General features: G+C 36.4%; 1 protein-coding gene across 1 annotated transcript in view; it reads right to left on the minus strand.

The window, feature by feature from the left end:
* HHIP (hedgehog interacting protein) overlaps positions 1-22790 on the minus strand; it is a 79237-nt gene that overhangs the window by 9374 nt on the left and 47073 nt on the right. The window contains exons 5-12 of the mRNA XM_051790932.1: positions 17584-17735; positions 16959-17132; positions 15472-15615; positions 14461-14582; positions 12292-12415; positions 11526-11656; positions 10859-10940; positions 553-701 (exon numbers count right to left, since the gene is read on the minus strand). Coding sequence (XP_051646892.1) covers positions 553-701; positions 10859-10940; positions 11526-11656; positions 12292-12415; positions 14461-14582; positions 15472-15615; positions 16959-17132; positions 17584-17735 — 1078 coding nt within the window. The remainder of the gene's footprint in view (positions 1-552; positions 702-10858; positions 10941-11525; positions 11657-12291; positions 12416-14460; positions 14583-15471; positions 15616-16958; positions 17133-17583; positions 17736-22790) is intronic.

Below are 22790 nucleotides of genomic sequence, written 5' to 3' on the forward strand. Positions count from 1 at the left end.
AACCTGCTTTTGTTGCAGGGTTGTATGATGGGCAGCTCATGAATCTTGCCCTAAGATCCATCATTTGTGATTTCATTCATTTCATTTCATTCCAAACTCACTCCTGCTCATCACTAAAACCCTGGAGGCTGCTAAAATTTACGCTTCAGGCTTTAAGGACTTCATAGCTGACCCTGCTTCTCCTTTGTGGTAAGTTGTACATAGAATTCTCTTTAACAAACTGGAGCCATTTCGTTTTGTAGGATCAAAAGCAAAAAAGTACCAAAACTAAACTTTTCAAGTTGTTATTTACCATCTTTCCTGACAAGGTACCCCTGTTTGACACTGACAGTGATAATACTGCAAGTGGAAGTTGAATGTCCAAACAAGGAATGTGTATTGACTTCCTTTCATTTTACAATCTTGGTGGAACAAATAAGAATACTGTTGTATGTCATATTTATGCTATTAATTGCATTCTGTACTTAAAACTTCTCTGAAAAAAAATAACTGAAAGCAAATTATGACCTGTCACTGCTTTTTTCCCTTGTTGCTATGAATCTATATACAAACCAGTTCTGCAGAAATCTCCTTCCCAGCCTTGATTACAGCAGCATTTTCCTGTGGGAGTGCAGTGCCCATTCCGACAGTGCCTTGAGCATTCAGACGTCAGTATCTGTGCAGGCTGAGCCATTCTTTTGCATTCTTCAGGGACTAAAGGCCTGAATAAAAATATACAAACCAAGCAAACAGTTAAAAGTCAGGGTCAACGAGAAAAAAATCCGTATTTTTTTTAAAGACCTGATTCTCTGTTCTGGTACTAGCAGTGGGAGAAATTGTGTGCTAAGGGCATCGTGCTTTTCCTCAGAAAAACCAATAAGCATAGAGATGATACATTACATTACAGAAAAACACAGTGCTATTTGCTATTATTTCATAGAGATCTTCTACAAGGTTGAATAATAGTCCTTGAGAATTCCTGAAGCATGAACCTGGCAAAATCAGCTTGCTGAAGAGCTTATCACAGGCAGCATCTGATGGTGTCTTTTTGTGTTTCTAGCTGATTCAGACTTCCCCATTTTATTCTGGGAAGACTAACCTGAACAAGTTTTATGTCACACATTATGACATGTATAATAATTCTGCAAAAGTATTACCTCTGCCTACAAATTCAGTTTTACTCTGCTGGCTTTTTATTTCCATATTTTCATGGAATCATGTTTGGATTATGCATTTGGGATGCTTATTTGAGCATCTGAACATCAGGAAAGACTTTTTCACTATGAGAGTGGCCAAGCGCTTGCACAGGTTGCCCAGAGAGGTTGTGGAGTCTCCATCACTGGACATACTCAGAAGCTGTCTGGACATTGTCCTGGGAAACTGGATGCAGGTGTCCCTGCCTGAGCCCTGGGCTGGGCTCCAGAGGTCCCTCCCAAACTCAGCCTTTCTGTAGGTGATTCTGTAAAATGCACTCACAAAGGAAATTCTAGTTCAGCTGACTTGAAATATTGCAGATGTTGGGGTTTTTTTGTTGGGCTTCTTGTTGTCAAGTCTTATGTAATGCAACTGTTTCTGCCACTCTCTACAAAATATTTTGGATATCCAGTAGCCTTTTTTTTTGTTTACAAAAGAACAGCATTATCTTCCTTAACAAAAGTGTAATTGTGGTGTTCCTTCTGCAGTGTCAAGTGTGTAAAAGATTTAAGTGTTTTAACTTAAGTGTGCCCTAACTGTTGATTTTTTACTATGTTTTTTTTAGATATTTACTGTTTGTTTGGTTTTAAATTTAGCTGTATGCCGTCATACTGACATTTGCTGTCTGAATTCAGCAGATAGAGACTGACAGGATCATCACAAGGCTACAGGTTCCCAGTAGAAGTACCGTGTTTTGTCTCTGCTGTAGGTTTCATTGCACAGGAATAAGTTTAGAAAAGAATGTCAGGATCTCCCAAGTGTTCTAATCAAGTAATTGAATTGGAGCATCATGGTAAATTAAATTAATTAGTGACAAATACAAAATTACTCATTCTCGAGGAAAAAATCTGAACTACTGGCATACATTCCTAAGCTTGATATTTGCAGGACAAAGATTCTAATACTTTTCTGGAGAGCTTTGAGAAGGCTTGGCTAAGTGTCCAGTTGGAATCCAAACAAACCAAACCAAAACTGTATTAGACAGAATAGAAAATAACATTGTTCATAATACTAACATCAGTATTACACCCCCAATTATATGCAAATAGCTGGAATAGCAACTTGTGCCCTGATTACCCTGTCAAATATTAAAATCCTAGGCTGATACTCTTGTGTGGAGAAAAGGATAGTTTTTGTAGTCTGAGAAAGAATGAGTATGATGGAGGTGCAGAAAACTGTGACAGAAAAAAAAAAGAGGAGGAAAATTGGGCATTCTTGTTTATCTCCCATTTCAACATCAGAAGAAATATCAAGGGGAAAAAATTAAGCTAAAGAAAATAAAATTAACTAGCTGAACTCATAGCTTCTAAAATATCAATGAAGCCCATGTTCTAGTAGGATTTTAAAAAGATATTTCTATGCACAATGGGGCCATTCAAAGTAATATTAGATAGAGTAAAAATAAATTTTAAGAAAAATAAGCATTCATACCTAATGTCATCGAAGTCCCTCACTAGCTGACTGGGCTTACATTTCCCCCTCCCAGTTTGGCATGCAGCTTGCTAACTGTACACTACAGGATTTCTTGCATTTTTCTTTGAGAAAGACTAATAGAGTCCAGGCTCACTGGTTTGTTTCACCATAGCACTTTCTCTGCTCAATCTTAATTACTACCATGATTATTTAAACATTCATACAGAGGAACTGGTTCCCCAAAGATGTTAAGGGCAGAAAGAATGTGTAGATGAATCTTTAGCGTGGCACTAAGTTCTGATTTCCAAACCATTTCTGAGAATCACTGAAGGTCCTGTATTATTTAAGGGCTTTGAAACATGTTTTGACACCTTTGGTACAGCATATTTGAAACCCTTTCAGTTTTAGTGTTTACATATTTCCACAGCTGTCTTTTAAATATAATGCATTATTTTTTTGACCTGTAAGGAATTCCAGTTCTGTAGTAATGAGTGTGTTACACATGATCTGGTTAAAAAAGTTCCTACACTTAAAAATTATATGCAATATTCACAGGCAATGATATTTTGGAAACTGTTCTACAAAATTATATGATTTTCAGTGGAGACTTGTTTGGATTTAAAGGAAAAATATCTGTTTTCTCATTCCTATGTCTGAGGCAAAAAAAAAAAAATCTATATTTGAGATGATTTCTTTATAGCCAACTGCATAGGAGGCAAGATTCTTTCTTCATCTGGCACTATTAAAGCCCATGTATTTCAAGTTACTTTAAATGGGAGTCTTCTCTTCTTCTTGCTCAAACACAAGTAGAGTGCTGTGTTTAGCAGGAAGTATAACCTCAGGCTCCTGGAGCATCTCTTGGAAACAAGCTCCAGTGGCAAATCTTTAGCAAAGAATGACCTCATAAGTCACAAAGATATTTTATTTGTATACATAATGATTTATTTTATTAAGAGATGTGAAGTATTTATCTATGATAATGCTGGAATATATGGTTCTTTTTGTATGTGATAGGAAGGCAGAAATCATGCTTTTTTTGTATCCAGCCAAGTATGGCTGGTCACTTTTATAATTTAAAATTTTCTGCTGGTCTTGGTACTTGTGAATATAACCCTGCCTTTTATTCTACCATCAATCAATAACTTGTACTCATCAGCCTTGGATAATATTTATTAATGGTGGGGTGGAGTAGAAACAAAGATGGAAAAAATTGTGGTTGGCAGAGTGCCTCAGGAGAAGAGAAATACAAATGCAGCTGCAGCAGAATCCTTCTTGTGTGTGAGAACTGCTGGGTTTCCTTAGCTGTACTTCAGGAAAAGCCACACTTTCTCAGGATTTGAATGCTGTTATGGGACCCACGTGTGTGGAGAGAAAGTCTCTGCCCCTCACTCCTTACACTTTGCATTTTTTAAGGCTTGAAAGGGGTGGAAATTTTTCAGTCTCGGCACAAGTTGAACTGAATTTCACGAAGGTAACATAAGTCTCGAAAGGGACTGTTGGGACTTGATCTTTCCTGCACTTAGACAAGCCTATGATTTTGTTTATATAACTGGTGCTTCGCTGTGTCTCTTGACGTGGAAAATGGAGGGGAATAGATGGAGCCACACTCTAGGCTGGAGAGAATTTTTTTCCTTGTATTCCTCAATCTGTAAAACTCTAAAGGGTACAGCTTGATTACTCTTACAGTAAGCACTATTTGGTCCACAGAAAGTCAGCCAAAAATGTAGCTGATAATGACTATTTATATGGTCTGTACAATTCTAGTTATCTTAAAGAGCTGTTCATATATACAGTACAGTACAGTATATCTTGCTTGTTAAAACAGGCTTTCATGAAACTGTATAACAACTCTAAATGTATGGAACATGGAGGAAAAGTTGTACTGGGGGCTGGGGCCCTCGCTGGATCCCTGTGCTGACTTGTGCAGCGAGCTGGGAATTCTTGACTCTACAATGAGTAAAGAAATTTTGCTGCCTTACCATAGCTAATATAAGAAAGTAGCCTCTACTGTTAGTTTAGAGGCATATAAAAGTCTAACATGCTTTAATAGATTAAAACTCATCCTAGTGTTGCTCAGGATTTTGTGCTTTCTTTAGTGCTTCTCTCCACAAAAATGCACGGAGTGGTTTAGTTGCTATATGTGCTATTTGTAACTCAGATGCAAATGGAGGGCCAAATTCAGCAGTAAAACAATGGTACTGAACAGAAAGCTATTCCTTCACCATGCTTTTGACACAATATCAAAATCTCTCCTTCTCCACTGAAGTAGAGGGAAAAAAATAAACCCAGACAAAATTCCTGGATGTTCAGATTCAGACAAGACACACTGCCGTAGAAATCCTGACTGTGATACAAAATATATGGAATGTTATGCTTCAATTACCTGCACAGAAGATATTAGGCATCAGAATGATCCTAAAGTATATCACCAAAATTCGTGCATTAGTTGTTGGGTTTTTTTCCTTTATATGGGAAAATGTCAAGAAAAAATAATTTTGTTTCACTCCTTGTCATAGATTAAATTTACTACTTGTCATGGAATAAATATAGCATCTCTTCAGGTACAGCTTCTAAAATTAAAAAGTATACCTTTAGTCCTGGGAGAGATGCCAAAAGCTCGTTACTTGTCTCCAGATTTACTACATGGGAATAATGTGGAAAAAACTCATGGCTTTTAAGATTTAAACTCAGCAGCATATCAAATTTATTCTTATATGGTATACTTGTTCATGACCTCTAGTCTTAAGAAATTCTGTCATGTTTGAAAACTAGTCCCTAGTGAAGCCTGTATCAATGTTAATAGCTAAGAGGTCAATGCAACTGCTAAACAGTTTGTATTACTGTCAGGGTGGTCATGAAAACAACACCTGCTGCATGAGCACTTGGCAGCTGGGTCAACAGGCACTGTGGGAATTTATCAATTTAGGGGGCCACTTGCATAACACTTTGACTGATGAATTGGGAAAGACTGGCTTACTGCGCTAAAGCTGCTCTATTATGTGTGACTTTCTTTAGGATGGCAGAGGCTTCCTGCAGGCTCCAGAAAATAAGCAAAAGATAAACTGAGCTGTTTTTTTTTCCTTATAAAGCGATAAAAAGTGAGAACTCCTTAATAGCCAATGCTAGAAAGACTTTAAAAAAAGGGGGGAAAAAAAAAATCCCAAACCAAAACAAAAACTTTTACAGTCAGTGAGCTGTGATGTGATTGAAAAAAATCCTTAGGTTTTTCCATCGTGGTTACAAAGGAGTTTTTGTGAAGTACTTCTGTAAATTGAAACTCTCTAGGCTGGTATTCGCAAAAAGCTCTAATTTCTCTTTAGTGTCTCTTGTGGGAATAGTAACTGCATGTGGGTAGGTAAATGAGATAAGAATTTTGCATGCTCTGGCTAAACTAAACATAATTAGACATTAATTCTGGCTTTCCATTCCCTCAAATGACTTAAGGGATAGTAACTTTCTGAACAGAAAGAAATCATATGGCCCACCTGGCTTGGTGAGCGTATTCACCAACAAAATTGGCTCATTCTACAGAGAGTTTCCAGTAGTAGCTTCAGAGTATGTCTATAACCCATCAGAACTGAGTATCTTGATGCAGATTAGTCTAAAACTGTGTGTTTCTGAGTTTGCATTTCCATAGTAATTAAAGTCTTTAACAGGGCTCCACTTTCATAAATGCTTTTCTTCTATCATACCATCAAACACTCTTGACTCATACTAAAAAACAAAATCACTAATGGTTTTCTAAAGAGCCTGAACAATGTCAGAATGAGGTATGGCCTAGATATTGTCCCTTCGTGTTTGAAATCAGTTGTTTGGAAATATTCTCTGACAGCGGAAATCCCAGAAGGTGATTATGGAAAGGATGATAAGTGGAATTATATACCCTGGGGGGGCATGAAAGAGGAGTGAGATGGTTTGAATCAAGTTCAAGTTTCAACCCAGTGGAAAGCAGCTATTCTGGCTGTTGATAGGAAACACATTGAAATCCAGATCTATAAGGTGTTATAAGGAGAGGAAGAGGAAATCTTCCTACGTGCGCAGGGACACTTACTTAAGCTCTGCCCTCTTTTGTAAAATTCACCTTCTGGCTTCAGTGAGCCATCCTGGTCAAAAGAATAGTTCATCCCCTTTGGAATCACAGTATGGATGGGGGCAAACACTTAAAACTTCACAGGGGATAGAGGACATCTTTTAAGTGGAAAACTTTTGCATTGTCTGTCAGTTTGAGAACTCTTCTCTGAATGTCTTTCATTTTATCTATAATTTCCTTAGAAATAAAAGTGATCCTGTTGCAAGTATTCTAAAAGAAGACTTACAAAGCCACTTTATGGCTGTTCTACCATCATCCAAAGTTTATTTTCTTACTTCTTGGTCTGGTAATAATGTTTAAGTTACAGAGTACATGGACCTATCAACAGATCTTACTTATTTAAATATTCATTTTCACAGTTGATTTTCTCCTCTCATCATGCTAGAAAAATGATTACATTTTCTTTCCTAATGGGGTTGTCTCCTATTTTCTCTGTTATCAACCAGCTGGAATATTTGAACCTCTATATATTTTCTACATCACTGATCACCTAGTTATTTTGCCTTTGAATACATCAATGCTTTTGTGATTGATATAAGTATGTATTTGTAGAAAGCACAACAGAAAAATTATGAAACAGAAAGTAGGAAACCACAAAATAAAAAAGTTTTGTTTTTTGGTCACAAAGGCAATTTATAAAATACTAGTATTTGCATCAGTCTTCAGGATATCTGACTAACTCTTTTATTTAAGAAGAAAATAAGTCTTCCTGCCTGTATTTTCTCACTAGTTCCTATCCCTGGAAAGTGTTGGTTTTTTTGATAATCATCAAAAAATGGATATATTTTTCAGAGACACAATTTTAACTTGAGAACATCTCCTCTTGACTACCAGTTTAACTAATGTGCCTCATGCTGGTTTTATGTGTTTGTAATTCTTAGTGTTTCCAACATCTCCTCCAATCTCAAAGCTAAATTTGCTATTGGCTATATCCTTCAATCTATTTTTGGTAATAGGTAGTATATATATGTATTCTGCAGCAATTCACATACTTAGGGCTTTTTTTTATCATTTTAATGTCTACAAGCTCTCAAGTACTAATGAATCATTTTAACAACCTTGTTACAAAAAGAAATATTTCACTCTGTGCTTTTGATGGGAGTCTATTTAGTTATTGACATAGAGTCTTTGGAGGAACCAAACAAAAGTTTCTCTGTGGTACCTTGAATTCTACGTTTCAAAAGGCCTCAACAATCGTGGGATTCAGAACCTCTGTACTGATCATGTTTATCAATTTGTCATATATCACCTCAGTTTAACAAACACCTCATTTTTATTACATCTGAAGGATTCTTTTGGGATAGGACTATACCACTGCTGAGTATTGAAGACTAATGCAAAGGGTTCTTTGGATTACCCTCATCTTCTGATCATCTAATGTTTTAACCTGCCCACTTATTTTGATTTTCTTTCTATTGCCAGCAATATCCAAGTAGTAGATTTCTGTCCTAAGCCACATTTGAGACAAGAAAGTGCAGGTCATGGTTATGGTTGAGAACAACTTTTGATTATGCAGTAGTTTTCTACAGGATGAGAGGACACAGCCTCAAGCTGTGCCAGGGGAGGTTCAAGGTGGACATTGGGAAAAGCTTCTTCTCTGGAAGACTTTGTCAAGCATTGGAATGGGCTGCTCAGGGAGGTGGTGGAGTCACCATCCCTGGAAGCGTTCAAGAAATGACTGGACGTGGCACTTAGTGCCATGTTCTAGTTGAGAAGGTGGTGTTCTCTCAAAAGGTTGGACTTGATGATCTTGGAGCTCATTTCCAACTTTAATGTTTCTATGATTTGACAAAGATCAAAAGAATACAAATTCTGCACCTTCATGTAACATTCATTATCTGAAATAAAAGAATAATTTTGCAAGCTTGCAGCAGCTTACAAACAACCACTAGCAGAAGAAGGCTGGGTTTTGCATGAAGGTATTGATTTTCAGCAAGGGGCTACCACAAGGAATGATAATTTTGTTCTTTTACACTGCCCTAGGCATGGAAAGTTCTCTTTGCAAATTGTCAAGTCTGCCGGGGGCCACCTCTCACAGGGTTTTGTTATTAAGTAATGAATTTCTGAGACATGAAAGATCAATAGTTTGATGATTTTAGTTATACCTGATGCTCATAGTCCACCTGTATCATCTTTAGTGTGCCAGTGTTTACATATATATATATATATTTGTATTGGTATGATGCACACCATGAGGAAGAAGCAGTAAAATATTAACATGTGAATTATAACATTCTGTTAATAAAAGTTTACATGAACATCTTCCAAAACCATGGAATTTTTTAAAATTGTTTACATGGGTAATAGGAACTTAGCATGAAATGGTAAATAGAGCTACAGCTCTCTTTTGTGGAAGTATCTCATTATCTTTCCCTTAAAAGCCCGCAGTGGTGTGAGACTGAAAAACAACAAAACTCAAAACTTAGCCTGAATGAAAATTATCCCACGTTTCTAAAAAAAAATTACCAAAAACTATATCCCTTTGCCACAGTCTGTTTAATTTCAACTGTGTGCCAATTTACAAAAGTATTCTCTAGTTTTCTGGTTACTTTCACCAGTAACCAAACACAGTCTTGACCCTTTTCCATACACGAAAACAGCCAACCGTGAGTGCAGCAATGGGAGGTCTGGCCTTTCAGGTATGTCAGCTGAAGACCACCCTACTGGAAGAGGTAACAAGAACAAAAAGCCGAGGTCAAACAAGGCAGCCCCATGTAATTAGATACTAATAGTGGATTTAGGGTGTAAAATTCACTTAAAACCATACACCAACAGACTAAACAATCCCAGTAAGAATGGCAAGTTTTGTTCTGAAAAAATGTTTTCAATACCAGAAAGCATAAATAAAACATACATAATAACCTTGACTGACAGACTGCACTAACCTGTGGTAACATCTGCTTCCAGACTATTTGCTATTGTTTTGGGATAGTACAGTTATAAAACACTGAAACTCTACTGTAACTTATAGTACAGCGTGCACCTAATTTCATGATTTTGTTGTTGTATTCACTTGTTGTCCCAATAACAATTTTTAGAGTTTTAGTTCAACAGGAAAATTCTTTTCTTAACAGCAAAACCAAAAATACAAGTCTGACTGTATCTGATACTAATGGAGAAATATGCTGAAGTAGATGCTGAAAAAAATAGACAGTAGCTTTTGCAGGGTATGATGGGGTCAAAATAATTATACAACAAACTTCACTTCTATTGTCTCTTTCATTTTGTGTTGATTTCTGATGCTTTTTCAGGATGGATGTGCTACTTTTACTTGGCAGACTTGGTCTGATAGAGCAGGAAGATCCATCATGAAGAAAATGGTATTCCCCCAGCCAAAGTGAGTGTCTGCTAAGTCATCAGATCTTACTGCTGCTGGGGCCCCTGGGTCATACTGGCTTTTTTTTTTGCATATTCTCTAATATTTTCGTAGTTCCAGCTGCTCTGCAAAGATCACATCTCAGGAAACTTTGGTTTGATAATTTTAATTTATCCTCATTTTAAAACTGGTAAATTAGTCTAAATAATTAGACCAATCCTATTAAATCTGAGTCTTATAATCACTTGAGTGGGATTTATAAGCCTTTTAGAAGCAGAGTTATAAAAACCGTTAAAGAACTTCATGTATTTCTGGCACACAGCCCAAGGACAAAGGATTTCCTTCCTTGGGGCTCCAAACCTGCCCAGGGAGAGACAGGTAAATGCAGGGAAGGACACTGAAAACTAGTAAGCAGGGACACTTCACACCCACTGAGGACTGAGTGAGGCCTCTATGTTATTCCCCATTGGTGGTTTCTCCTATACAACCAGAGAGATATTTGGGAAAGGCTGAACTAGTCCCTTAGAACTTAACTTGTGGCAAAACTGACACTAGCTAGTACTGTCCAATGATTTTCTGTAGTTGCTTAGAATAGGTATTGCCACTCTACTAATCTTTGAGCCAGCTCCTGTTGTGCACTGTCCCACCATGGTGTCAAGTAAGGAAGCAGTAGCACCGCTGGAGAATTCCAGCATCTGTTTTCATCTGGTACCTAAAAGCCATTTGGCTTCAGAACTACCAGGACCATCCCTTTTTATTGAATGCCACTCTTGTGTAATTCAGCCACATGGAAAGAACTACAGCTACCTTTTGGGTTTTAACCAGTTGAAGGAAAGGCTGATTTGAGAGAGAAATGCAATGCTCACCTCTTTGGGTCAACAATCTTGTAGAGTTTTCCGCTGTGAGGCTGTGTCATACTTTTACTGCTTGATAATATGTAAATCTCACCTGTTAGGAAAGCCAGTGCAATAAATTAGTTCTCCTTTTCTAAGGAAAATACATGACTTTTGTGATCTAGCTGTATTTGCCAAATGAGACTAAAAAAACTTCAGAAGAAACCCTCGACACTGAAATATACAGCAGAACCATTGGTATTTGAAAATGTATATAAGCACTCTACCCAAATTGATGCTAAAACATGATATATGAGTGTTTTATCTTTCATATAGTATAAATTGGTTAAAAAAAGTAAAATTTGTGAGGAAGGGAGAAGAGGGGGATCAGTCTGCTCATTCAATCTCTTTGCCACTCAAGTCTGTAATGTTGGGAATAAAGGCAAGTATATGATACATTGTGTCATAGTGAGTGACACAGTTCACAGGGTGTGAGAGACAATAAGGACCTTTGACCCTTCCAACCACACATTCTCTTCTCTGTTCTTCTTACAAGGCTGCTGAGGTGTAGCTGAGAGCAGTGTAGACAGCTTTGGCAAAGGAAAGATAGCCTTCTCTTTAAACATTTACTAGAATTGTGAATACTTCAGCAGGCATGACTAATAAGCCTTATGATTTAAGAACTTTTTTTAGTATTTACCTAATTCATCTTCACCAAATCCCAAGACAGGGCCTGAAAAGAAACCTCTACACGAGCCAGTGTTGCCAAGACAGAGGGGTTTCTCTTGCCACTGTTTGGTTGCAGGACTCTGTTGCAGTGTTAAAAAATTTCTATATTCAAGAACACATAAAACAAATTGTTACATTATATTTGGAATAGAGAGTAGATAAATAAGTAAAAACTTTCTGCAAGAAGCTCCATAGATACATCTGTGCGGTTCATTGTCTTATGATTTATTTTTCAGATGCTTAAAAGCCATCCAGTCATTCAAATATTGCAAAATTGTGTTCAAGCTATACTCCACAACCATTTGTGAATATTCAGCTATCTGGTATGGGAAAACTATGCCCATTCATTACAGAAACATTCATGTTGCTCCATCAGTGATGTTTCCATAAAATCCCAAAAGTTTTCAATGTCTTACCGGTTGGTTTGGGAAACAGTTTCATGATTAATTCCCCTCATGGTGTAAAAGCTGCATGTAAGCATATCTAAAACTAAAATCTTAAGAGAACCATGATGTGAGTCTCTTGGTACTTTTTTGCAAGGCTTAACTATGTTATGCATGTCACCATTAGAATGCCGAGCTATTTTATTTCCAAATCTAGAGTTTAATCTGCATTTATCCCAGTGCTAACCTGGCAAAGTGACACAATATACAAGACCTATAGTGGTCCTTCATACAGGCAGCTGAGTGGCTAAATATTCCCTAGATGCATTTGTGTTTGAGCTGTAAGAAACGTACCCGTTGCGGTCTCCAAACACGTAACTTCCGTAGAGTCTTTCCGACTGGCAGCCGCGATAGACAAACCCACCGACCAGGGATCCACTGCTGAACGGTTTGAATTCTAAAAGTGAAGGCTCACTTTCTAAAAAGGAACTACCGTAGCATTAGATCACATGCAGTCTCATATTGGTTCACAGTTATGAAAATGCTGTTACTTGAAGAAAACAAGGTTAATTCCATTTAAGGATTCCTCAAAATTCAAGATGCGTCGCCAGAAATGAAACATTTTAAAAAAAAAAAATAAAGTGGTGAAATTACAACTAAGTCTATTTGTGAAACAATCCATTAAAGGCTTTCAATAGGAGAGGCTATAGTTGCTTGTCTTCCATGTGCACAACCTGGGACAATAAAACTACACAAAGATTAGGTTGGACTTCCATTGCAATTGATGTTGTTACTGCTATTAATTTCTAATGTCAATACAGTCTGCAAAATGGATCTCTTGAACTTCAGGAGCACAATTTACCCCCCCTTTACTGTAAAGTCCAGTAATTAAGAGCAGAAATTCCACTGATTTTCAACAAAACTTGTTTTCAAAGCCTTTCAGTGGTTTGAGAAATTCTTTCAAAATCAGAGTTTTAAACATAGTGAGTGTTTTACATCCCATAAAAACTAATATAACTTGCCATAGCTTCTTGTAGCAATTTTACCCTGTTGCTGTAGTTGCAATTCCTATACATTTTTTCTTCTTTTTTCACAAAGCCGCAGAGTTTAGTCCTATCAAATAATCCTTCGAGGGAGTTTCAGTGTACATTTTCCTATTCATTTTATCAAATACTGCTTAGGGTAAAAGTAGGCTCAATTTGACGTGATAACTGCATAATTTTAAATAAAAGCCACAGCCAATAGACGATTTTGTTTTATAGGAACATTTTTGGTCAGAAGGCTATCTACAAGTCTTTGGTAAATGCATTTTCCAGATTATTCTACAAGAGTAAGACCTGAAATTTTATGGGGGAGAAAAGGATGATGAACTCTTTTTATTGAAGGAGTTGACCCATAGCCTAGTATTAATATTGGCAAGCTGTTCTGGATAGACACAGTATTGCTTAGTTTACTCTGCAATAAAGATGCAGTCAAAATTCCATTGGAGCAGTGGTTAACCAAATATTATTCTTTGGTTTGGCTTTTGTAAAATGGACACAGAAAACACACACAATAACTGAAGCAGTACAATTGCGTGATACTATTGTGTACTGTTGTACTAGACAGCACAGCTGCTTTGCTTGTAAGTAAAGTACAGGTGGGGGAACCAGGGATGTGAATAAAACTGGAAAATGCTGCATTCCAGGAGATAGACCAGTGGCATTTATCACATCTTACCATCGTGGATTTACAAGCTGCTAAATGGTCAGTCAAGGGGGATGATGGCTCAGAGTAGCTGTCACCTGGCTTGCCTGAACTAGCAAGTGACCTTAGTGAGTGTCAGAGTTAAACATTAAACTAAAATTGTGACTGACAGTCATACTAATTCAGAGAGAACATGAAATGCTTTAATAATTTAAAGTCCCTAATTGAGTATATTTATCTTTTTGTCATCTAATCTAAACTAGCCATTTATCATGAAGTAGTAGCATAGAGCATTTTTCTAAGTTTTTTATTTTTAGTAACATTTAAACAGAGGTCAGTCATTTCCCTGTTTGGCTGAGGTCTGTTGTTGTCTATCTCATTTTTTCCATTATAGGAGGTCCATTACATGAGGTTTCCATTCTGTCTTAAAAGGTTATTTATGAATGACTAAGAATACATTTTCATCACTTCCTGATATTCCAAAATCTTCTCTTTCTGAGCCAATATATGCACCAACAGTTTGACCTTTGATGGACTAGCAACCGTCAAATTTGTTAAATCTTATTTACGTAATATTCTACACCAACAAGAACAAAGTTGAGTCACTGAAATTTTGTTTTGACCTGAATCTTTTATCTGCTTGTACCTTGAAGTTCTACCTTGAAAAGATGGAACTTTTCAGAAGTTCTATCTTTGGTAGGTTATCTCTTCTATCTATGTTCTAAGTTTCCTATTATGGCTATACAGTCCTTTATCTATCTTTTCTGCTTTCTATTTATTATTCCATGGGCATAAAAACTGACTGTTCCCAGCAGCTTTACCCTGGATGGAACTTACCATAGTCTTTGCCCTTAATTATTTGTAAGATTCTTGCTGAAGATCTGTTCTTTCCATTTGAATCTGAGCAAAGTATAGTTAAATTGATGTTTACATCAGTTGGATGGCGGTCCACAGCACACCTGTAAAACAAAACAAAAAAAAAAAGAAGAAAATCCATGAAATAGATGAGTTCATAATTTGAAATAGTATGAAGCATCACATTTTAAAATATTACTGTGTCTTTTTGGTGCCTACTCCTGTGAGGGACCTATTTTATACGGAGCCAAAATATCCAACAATGTGTTGGATTCATACCCAAAAGATATTACAACTTTCCCATTCCTACACCATCTTTTATATAATCTGATGTAAAAATAATTTTTCCTAGTAATGAAATGTACTCTGCTCTAAAGCACCTGAAATGAATAGTACCTTTACCAAGCAAAATGAATTGACTTATATGGTGTAGGAATTTTGGACTGTTAAAAAGTCCAAGAATCAACTCCTTATCTGAACAACTTGACTTTCTGATTTTTTTCAAACCATGACTTTCAATGTCACTTCAGTACTACCACTCACCTAATTTGCTGAATTATGGGTTGTTTAGTTAAAGCATTGTTCTCCTCCTTGCTGTTGTTTAGATATCACCAGATGTTCTCATTTGTTTTCCACGTGCCTATTATTCCTAGTCAAGATTCCCATCTCAGCTGTACTTTCCCAACCCTCTGCTTGAAGCTCTTTTCTTTCATAAGGGTAGTCATTTTATCATTCATTAAACCCAAAAATCCTGTGCTTCATTTCTGTCATTTTGGTCTTGACTTTCAGTAGTTGTGCATGCTCTTTGCTTTCCCCTTGCCAATGTACATTTGTTTCTAACTGTGAAATATGTGTGGAGAAGGGGGAGTGGAGGATTTAAAAACTTCACGTGTGCCTTTATTATTAAAATGCTGTTACCTGACTGTATAAAAAATTTCTGGTTGAAAACAGTATCTACTGCAGAGTAATTCAGTAATTCAGAAACTTACTTACCGGCCTGGATTGTGGAGTCCATGTGCAAAAATCTCAGGAGGTTGGTTTGTGCTGTTGAAATGTGGGTTGCTCCGTGGTATGGAATAAGGGACGTTGCACAGGTCAGTATTTACGTCGAGGCGCAACACAGAGCCTGTAAAATCACTGAGATAGGGGGAGGATAAAATAATTGGGTTTTTAAAAGTATTTTACTGCTAGATTTAATCCATATAGTACTATAGTGAGACAGAAAAATAAACCACCCACTTTTACTGATTAATCACATATAGATTGATTTTATGGTACATGCAAGTCCAAAAAATAATAGCAGAGCCTATTCAAGATTCAGCTGTGGCCAATATATTGCCTTGTTATTTACTAGAACACCTCTGACCATGGTGTTGGGAAGCAACTTGATCATAAGAACAACTTTCCAAACATCAGCATTGTTTTATGGCTTCAAATATCTCCTCTAGAGTAACTGTGCTTAATGCTTTTTGCTAACACTTTGAATCCTACTCTTGAATTCAGTGATTTCTAGTCACAGTACAATCCAAAGACTAATTACATAGAAAGAAAGCAAGCAAGAAATAAATTGTATTGCTTGAATGGAAATGTTGAATTTTATTTTTTTTTGTTTTGGTAAGTATTCAGACCTTTCTTGTTACATGAAACAGGAGAGAGTAAAATGTTTTACATTATGTTCATGATTGTGATGGAAGAAAGGACAAGGAGTAGATCATCAAAACTCTCTTTATAAACATGAAAAGATGTGATATTTAAATTGATTCCTTTCTGTCTTTCTTCATCATTAATTTGTTTCAGTCTTCTCTTGTTTTACATTAATTTAAAACCAAGTATTAGAATGACCCTCTGCCCTGGGTTTTAAAGTATATCCTTATACTTAAAAAATACTTAAAAATCGCAGGAGCACCTGCAATTTTGCTGAGCCAAAGAGGCCTTTGAACAGCAACTCCTTTTAGGTCTGTAAAGGCTCAGTACCACACCTTCTCTAAATTAAGACAAATAGTGCAACTCTAACAGAGAACAATGAAGCAGAGGGAAAAAGCAGGTTGGGAAAATTTTAAAGGTAGAACCAAAGTAGGATTACTTCATATGTTCTCTGGACATTTTCCTAAGTGATGCATTGTTGTTATTGACTCTGGTATGTGTTTGTAGACACATTTTGGAATCTTTGCTCAATACAGTTGTTCTGTTCATAGAACAACAGTTCAGAAAACAGAAGCCTAAACAAAATTGCATTTACTGATGAGGACTCCAGTATTTAAAGGATTTGATAGCACACAGCTACAAGAAGATGTATTTAAGCAGTCAGACTGTTCTGAAAATCAGCAGTTTGCAAAACCCAGGCACTGAAATAAGTAGGATTATTTAGTAAAGGATGAGGGAGCAAGATTTGTCCTGACAACTGCTGGTCACTTTGGATTCTGACCCCAAACACTGTGCAAAGACAATAATAGAAGTCTGTCCATTGGTAGTTTTTGTACCTTAAACCATCCATCTCTTCCATGTCATCTAGAGTGATCATGCCATCTCCAAGAAAAATGTATAGGAAACCATCTGGGCCAAACAGAAGCTGTCCTCCTAGATGTTTTCGGTGTAGTTCTGCTACTTCTAAAAACACTCTTGCTGTCCTCATATCAACTTGGTGTGGATTTTTCCTGCAAGACAAAGATATGAGCACAGTTTTCACAGTTCACTATCAATGCACTTCTTTCTAAAAATAAACTTGACTCATTCAAATTATGCTTCGAGATGTGGATGTTGTAACTTGGTGGAAAAATGCCAAACAGTTGTTTCTGAGAAATTTCAATTTTGTGGCGTTCACAGAAAAATTATTTTGCTGCCTATACACAATAAGTAGGAAATAATTATAATTAAAAAAAAAGTGAGGCAATAACTAAAAAAAAAAAAAAAGTCTTAAAAGGAAAAACCAGTGTACTTACTGGCATTTCAAAACTACTATTTGAAATAAAACCCACAATAGTTTTTCTGCAGGTGCCCAAGTATATACGTTGTAAACCTGATAGTTTATTTTAGAGATGGGAAATACTAAAATGCAAGGGTTGCTAAGAAATATGGAATTTGTGAATTTTAGACTTTTACTGATACCTGGATACTGTGTATTCTACGACCCTAAGGATGTGGTCATGAGGTCCAATAGCCCACCGTTCTTGGTTGGTGGTATAAGACACATACAGCTTTCCATTTTTCTTGTAATTGGGATGGAATGCAAGGCTTAACAGTCCTCTTTCATCTCCTCCCTGCAGTCAAATGAAAAACACAAAGAATTGTGAAGTTAATTATGTTCTTTATTGTGTTTCAGCTGGAACCCAAAAAAAAAAAAGTTTCTTTCTTGTGGATAATCTTTCCCCAAACTCTTTTATTTCTTTCCTGACTACTGCACAAAAAGGATTATAAAACATTTCACTTTGGGGAAGTCTTTAAGAGTTAGAACAAGACAATTGCCGTATGTAGTTATCTATGCACAAGTCTGTTGCACCACTTTTGTGGAGTGATTTGTGTATGTAATCTTTGGGAAGCCATGAAGACAAGTTTAAGTGCTGTGAAGGATTCTTTGCTGGGTTACTAGGTTGCTTGTAATTCGTAGAAGACGAATAAAAAGGTCTCTAATCAGCAGTCACTTCTAATCCAAGTATCCAAAACCTAAAACATAGTGCTGGCTGCCAACTCCCACTGTCTTGGCAATATGTTTAGAAAACAGTTAAATTGCTTGTGTAATATGTAAACCTTTGTTTTACCCTGGAGGCAGCAACATCAGTTGTCACAACTATGGTGGTCTGTTCATCATAGCTAGTGTACTGTAGGTAATAAGCAGCCTTGGTCTCTGTGCAGAGAAACCATAGTTTTACATGTGGTCCCTCACTGGAAAGGTTTTTTGTTATTTTTTTTAAAAATAAAAATAGAAAAATCTCGGAGCAACTTTCTTTTGTTATTATGTTTGCCATAAAGATTAGTACAGTTACATGTTAAGCATCCAGTCCATGTAATATATTGTGACAATGCAAATACTCTGTGTACTTAAAGAGAAGGCAATTTTCTTTTTGGCTTCTAAAAATGTATGTTAATATAACTATGCCTAAAATTATATTTGTATAAATGAAGAATAAAACTTAAGATTCATTTGTTGGTTTTGAAGCAATACAGGGGAGAGAAGCTGAGGCAGAGAAATAAACACAGTACATAATTAACAATTCAAATTCGATTCATATATGTGATTATTCACAAGGTGATAGTTGTCTTGGAGTTTAACTCAGGGCTTGCCAGCCCTTCAAAACTAGTGACTCTGTTGCAGATTCAAGTGCTCCAGCTCTGCACCCATAAGGAGACAACATTTTGCAACTCCAACCACACCCATGATAACTAATTATGAAATTTTAAATTATAAGAGAGAATGAAGCTTTTAAAATGTATTTGCACTTCAGAGTGATGGATGGGCTTGTCTTCCTGTTGAAAGTCATCCCACAAAAGGCCTAATTGGGAAAGTGCACAGCTTTAATTTATTTTAATTCAACATGATTGCTGTACTTCCTTTTTAATCACAACCACCAACGAGAAACCTGAGTCAGAAAGGGAGATGTAAATAGGTCAAGAGATTTCCATACAAACAGATTTGTACAATGCAATCTGGATCCTGCTAATTTAGAGGCAGCCAAACTTTGCTAGTTTGTTTGTTAGAAAAATTTCGTTTCAGGGGGTTATCAGAGAGGTTAGTTTTGAAAGTCTAGTTAGAGCTGCCAAATCAGTTGCAGTCATCATGGATGAAGGGACTGGTAATCTAGCTCTTTCTCCCTTATGAGCCAAAAATAATTCTGCAGCTGAGTCTGAACTGATTGTAGATATTATTGTTTGAGTTTTTAAGAGTTTTGACCAAGCTGCTCTGATAAAGTCTGAAGCAAAGGGAGGCAAATCGGTTTCTTTGGGAACAGGAAGGCATATTTCAGAGATTCCTGACGAATGATTCTATCTGTTGTGCCCAGACAAAGACAGCCCTATTTCTTCTCCTGAGAGATGAGTTCAACTCATTTAGGGGCCCAGGAATGTCAATGAGTCACACTAGGTCTGCCATGCAAGGTGAGTTATTGAAAGTATTAGTAAGAAAAGATCTTTCTGTTACTAAGCTGAAGATTTTATTTAGTGCTCGATGCCATGGCAGCCGTCTCAGTGTGAAAGTGAAGTTGTTGAAAGCGTAAACAGGTGAAAATTAAATTAAGAGCTTTTAATGAAGTACACATGAAGCAAGAATTTGAAAAATGAATGAAAAACGAGACTTGCAAAGTAGTAACTATGGCAAGTTGTATTCATAGGATCAGGCCACTATTTCTACTCTTTGCTGTCTTGTGTGACTCTATTAGACTGTAATATATTACTTAGTTTGTGGAATGTATCTGTTGCTTCCTGAAAAGTCACTTTGCTGGTTTTTTTTTGAAGTGAGACATACACATTTTTTTCAAAAAGTCTATTTACTCATGTAGTTAATAAAAACTTCGTGAATATCCCTCCAGGATACTGAAATCAGTGCAGTATCAAGCCATTACTTGACTTATGGTAAACTCAAAACCCAGATGAGTTTTTCTATATTTATTTTTCCTGATTTTGGAAAATAATTGTTCATGTGTATTTTCAGCTTTATCAGTAACTGGCAAACCCGTTCTTTCCAATTAAATCACTGACACAACTTCTATAGCTTTTGAAATGTTCTCTATGTGCCAGAAAGTATATAGAGTTTTCTCTAGTTTTGTCTCATATATTGTGGGGTACATTGAGAGATATTCAGCAAAATCCCTTAGGAGCAGTCATTTTAGTACTATCAAACTGAATAACTATGTACAAAACTTCAGACTTTCTCTATAGAATATTCCTCACTTTTAAGTTTTTATCAATGGACTTTTGATGTGAAACCAGCATCCCAGGCTGTATAGTCTTTCTTGTAGATAACATATGTCAAATATCTATATATTTTTCTTAGCAGCTTAATAACTTATTGACAGCCTCTCCTTTTAAAGTTTCCCTTTAGATGAAACTGGCACCAACAAACTGTAGATGACATAGGAGCTTGTATGAGATTCTGCACTGCACTATTTGATGGAATAACCATTAATGTTTGTCAGTTGTGTAAGGAAGGGCAAGAAGAATGAGACAAATCTTTATATTCCATTGGGATGTCTGTTGAAGACAAAGAATGATGGTTGGCTGAAATGAGTATTAATTACTTAAACATACTGTGGACTGGGGCCAATGTGAAATTTCTGTTGTAAGGAAGTCTGGAAGCCGACACTCTCCGTGCTGCTCTGGAGCTTGAATGCTCCTCTCTCCTCTTCATGGTAATGACACCACCACCACACTTATTTCAAAACTGATTTCCTTGGGCCAGGTTATATGTTTCAGCTAAGGAGTTCTGTGAAAGGGTCTTTAAACCCCGGGTTGATCTAGTTTAAGACCACAACCATGAAAAGAATTTAATCAGAATTCTATTGTTAGTATAAAGCCAAGCAAAGATTAATTGTAGGCATTAAACAAAGTGTTTCTTTCCTTTTCAGTTTTAAATGGTTGGTTAGCTACATTATGTTGGTTCTGAAAGTATATTACACCAGTAAGTGTTCTCAACTTAAATATATATTTGATATATGTGATTTTTGATATTTCTTTTTTGCATTGGAATTTCTGTTATAATATATTTACACTTGTAAAAATCTTAAACAAGTGCACAACATGATCCACTCTGTATTTTGACTTACACTAAGAGAAGGAATTGTTGTATGTGAATAGTATAGAAAGGTACTATTTTCATGTAACCACTCCTTAGAAGTGGTCTCTGCTTTCAACCTGTGTACTTATAAATGTACTCTGGTATATCTCTGATATTATAGATAGAAGTTTTATTACATTATTAAGATATTATACTTTTTCTGTAATACAGAAACATATGCTGCAGTTATTTTTAAGACACGTTGCCATTTAATTATGTCAATACATGTGTTATTACCTATAGTAAAGAGAAATACACAGGAATGCTTTAACTGGTATTGTTAAATATTTAATTTAAAACAGATCATGTTGTAAGTATGACCCCTAATTATGTAACCTTAGTAGTAATTAATTCTAGTAAGCAAAACCAGATATGACCATTTATTTCTGTTACTCCATATGCCTTAATAGTAAGCAATGTAGGCAGCATATTCCAAGTTTTTCTTTAAAATTGATTTCATAATTCACGCTCTTATAGAATCCTTAAAAAATCATTGTATTTATACTTATCAGCTTTTTCATCTGAACAATCCCACTGTCATGCTGGAAAGGAGTAGCAACCTTTTTTAAAAGGGGTTGTGCTTAAAATATGCATATTCAATGGTGACTCAATATTCTAACTTTATTGTAGTGCCTTCGTATTGTTTGTTTTCACCTATTATTGTAGTGCAAATGCTGGGTAACTCGTTGAAGTAGTAGGATCACCCTTAATTTAGTTTATTTCCTCTATAATAAATATCATAACCAATATGCATTGCCATCTGTTTGAACTTAAGGAGTTAGATTGTAAAGATTTGTAAAAAAAACATGGGTGAGTGGGTCATGGAACACCTAAATCTCTTATCAGGCAGCACCATATGAACTCTTCAGGAAGAGATGCAGTAGGGCTGAAGATCAATGTCAGGTGTGTTTCTCAGTGGGAAGTGTTTGCTTAATGGACACATTTTGGAAATTTGGCCCTAGCATGGGATAGAAATCTGACTCCAGCAGAAGTAGAAGCCTGCAAAAGGTCTGCTGCAAGGGTGCACCTTGCCTTTCAAAGGTGTTTGGAGAAGCACAGGAGGGAAGTGCCTCTGACTGGTGAAAGGGGACAACAAACACAGAGTGATACAAGTTGATTGTCGGTGGGGTGTAAGAGTAGAGCTCTTGGGTGCTGAGAACTCAAGTGCTTTGCTATCTGTGGGGCCTGAGGCCTCTGGCAAAGGAAGGATTTGTAAGATAAGAGATTTAACTTAGGGGAAAATAATTACCTTGATGTCATGGCTCAGCATAGCATACATACGAGACCCTATCTCCAAAGCATTTCCCTTTTCCTGTTGGGTTGCAGAGCTTCACTATTTTCCTTGTTTATAAAGGGCTTTACACTTGTCTAAGGATTTTTTCAAAACATTTTCAATATTTTTTAGTGATTTTAACAAGTGCACTATTTTAATACTTTAAAATAACTATAGACACAGGAATGCTTTACAATTTAATTTATACATGAAAAATACTTAAAGGGCCATATTCTGACTTGGAATTTAAGCACAAATCCTACTGAAGTTAGAGGT

The sequence above is a fragment of the Manacus candei genome, unplaced genomic scaffold, assembly GCF_025592945.1.
Source record: "Manacus candei isolate 608988 ecotype Guabito, Panama unplaced genomic scaffold, ASM2559294v1 h1tg000028l, whole genome shotgun sequence".
NCBI lineage: Eukaryota > Metazoa > Chordata > Aves > Passeriformes > Pipridae > Manacus > Manacus candei.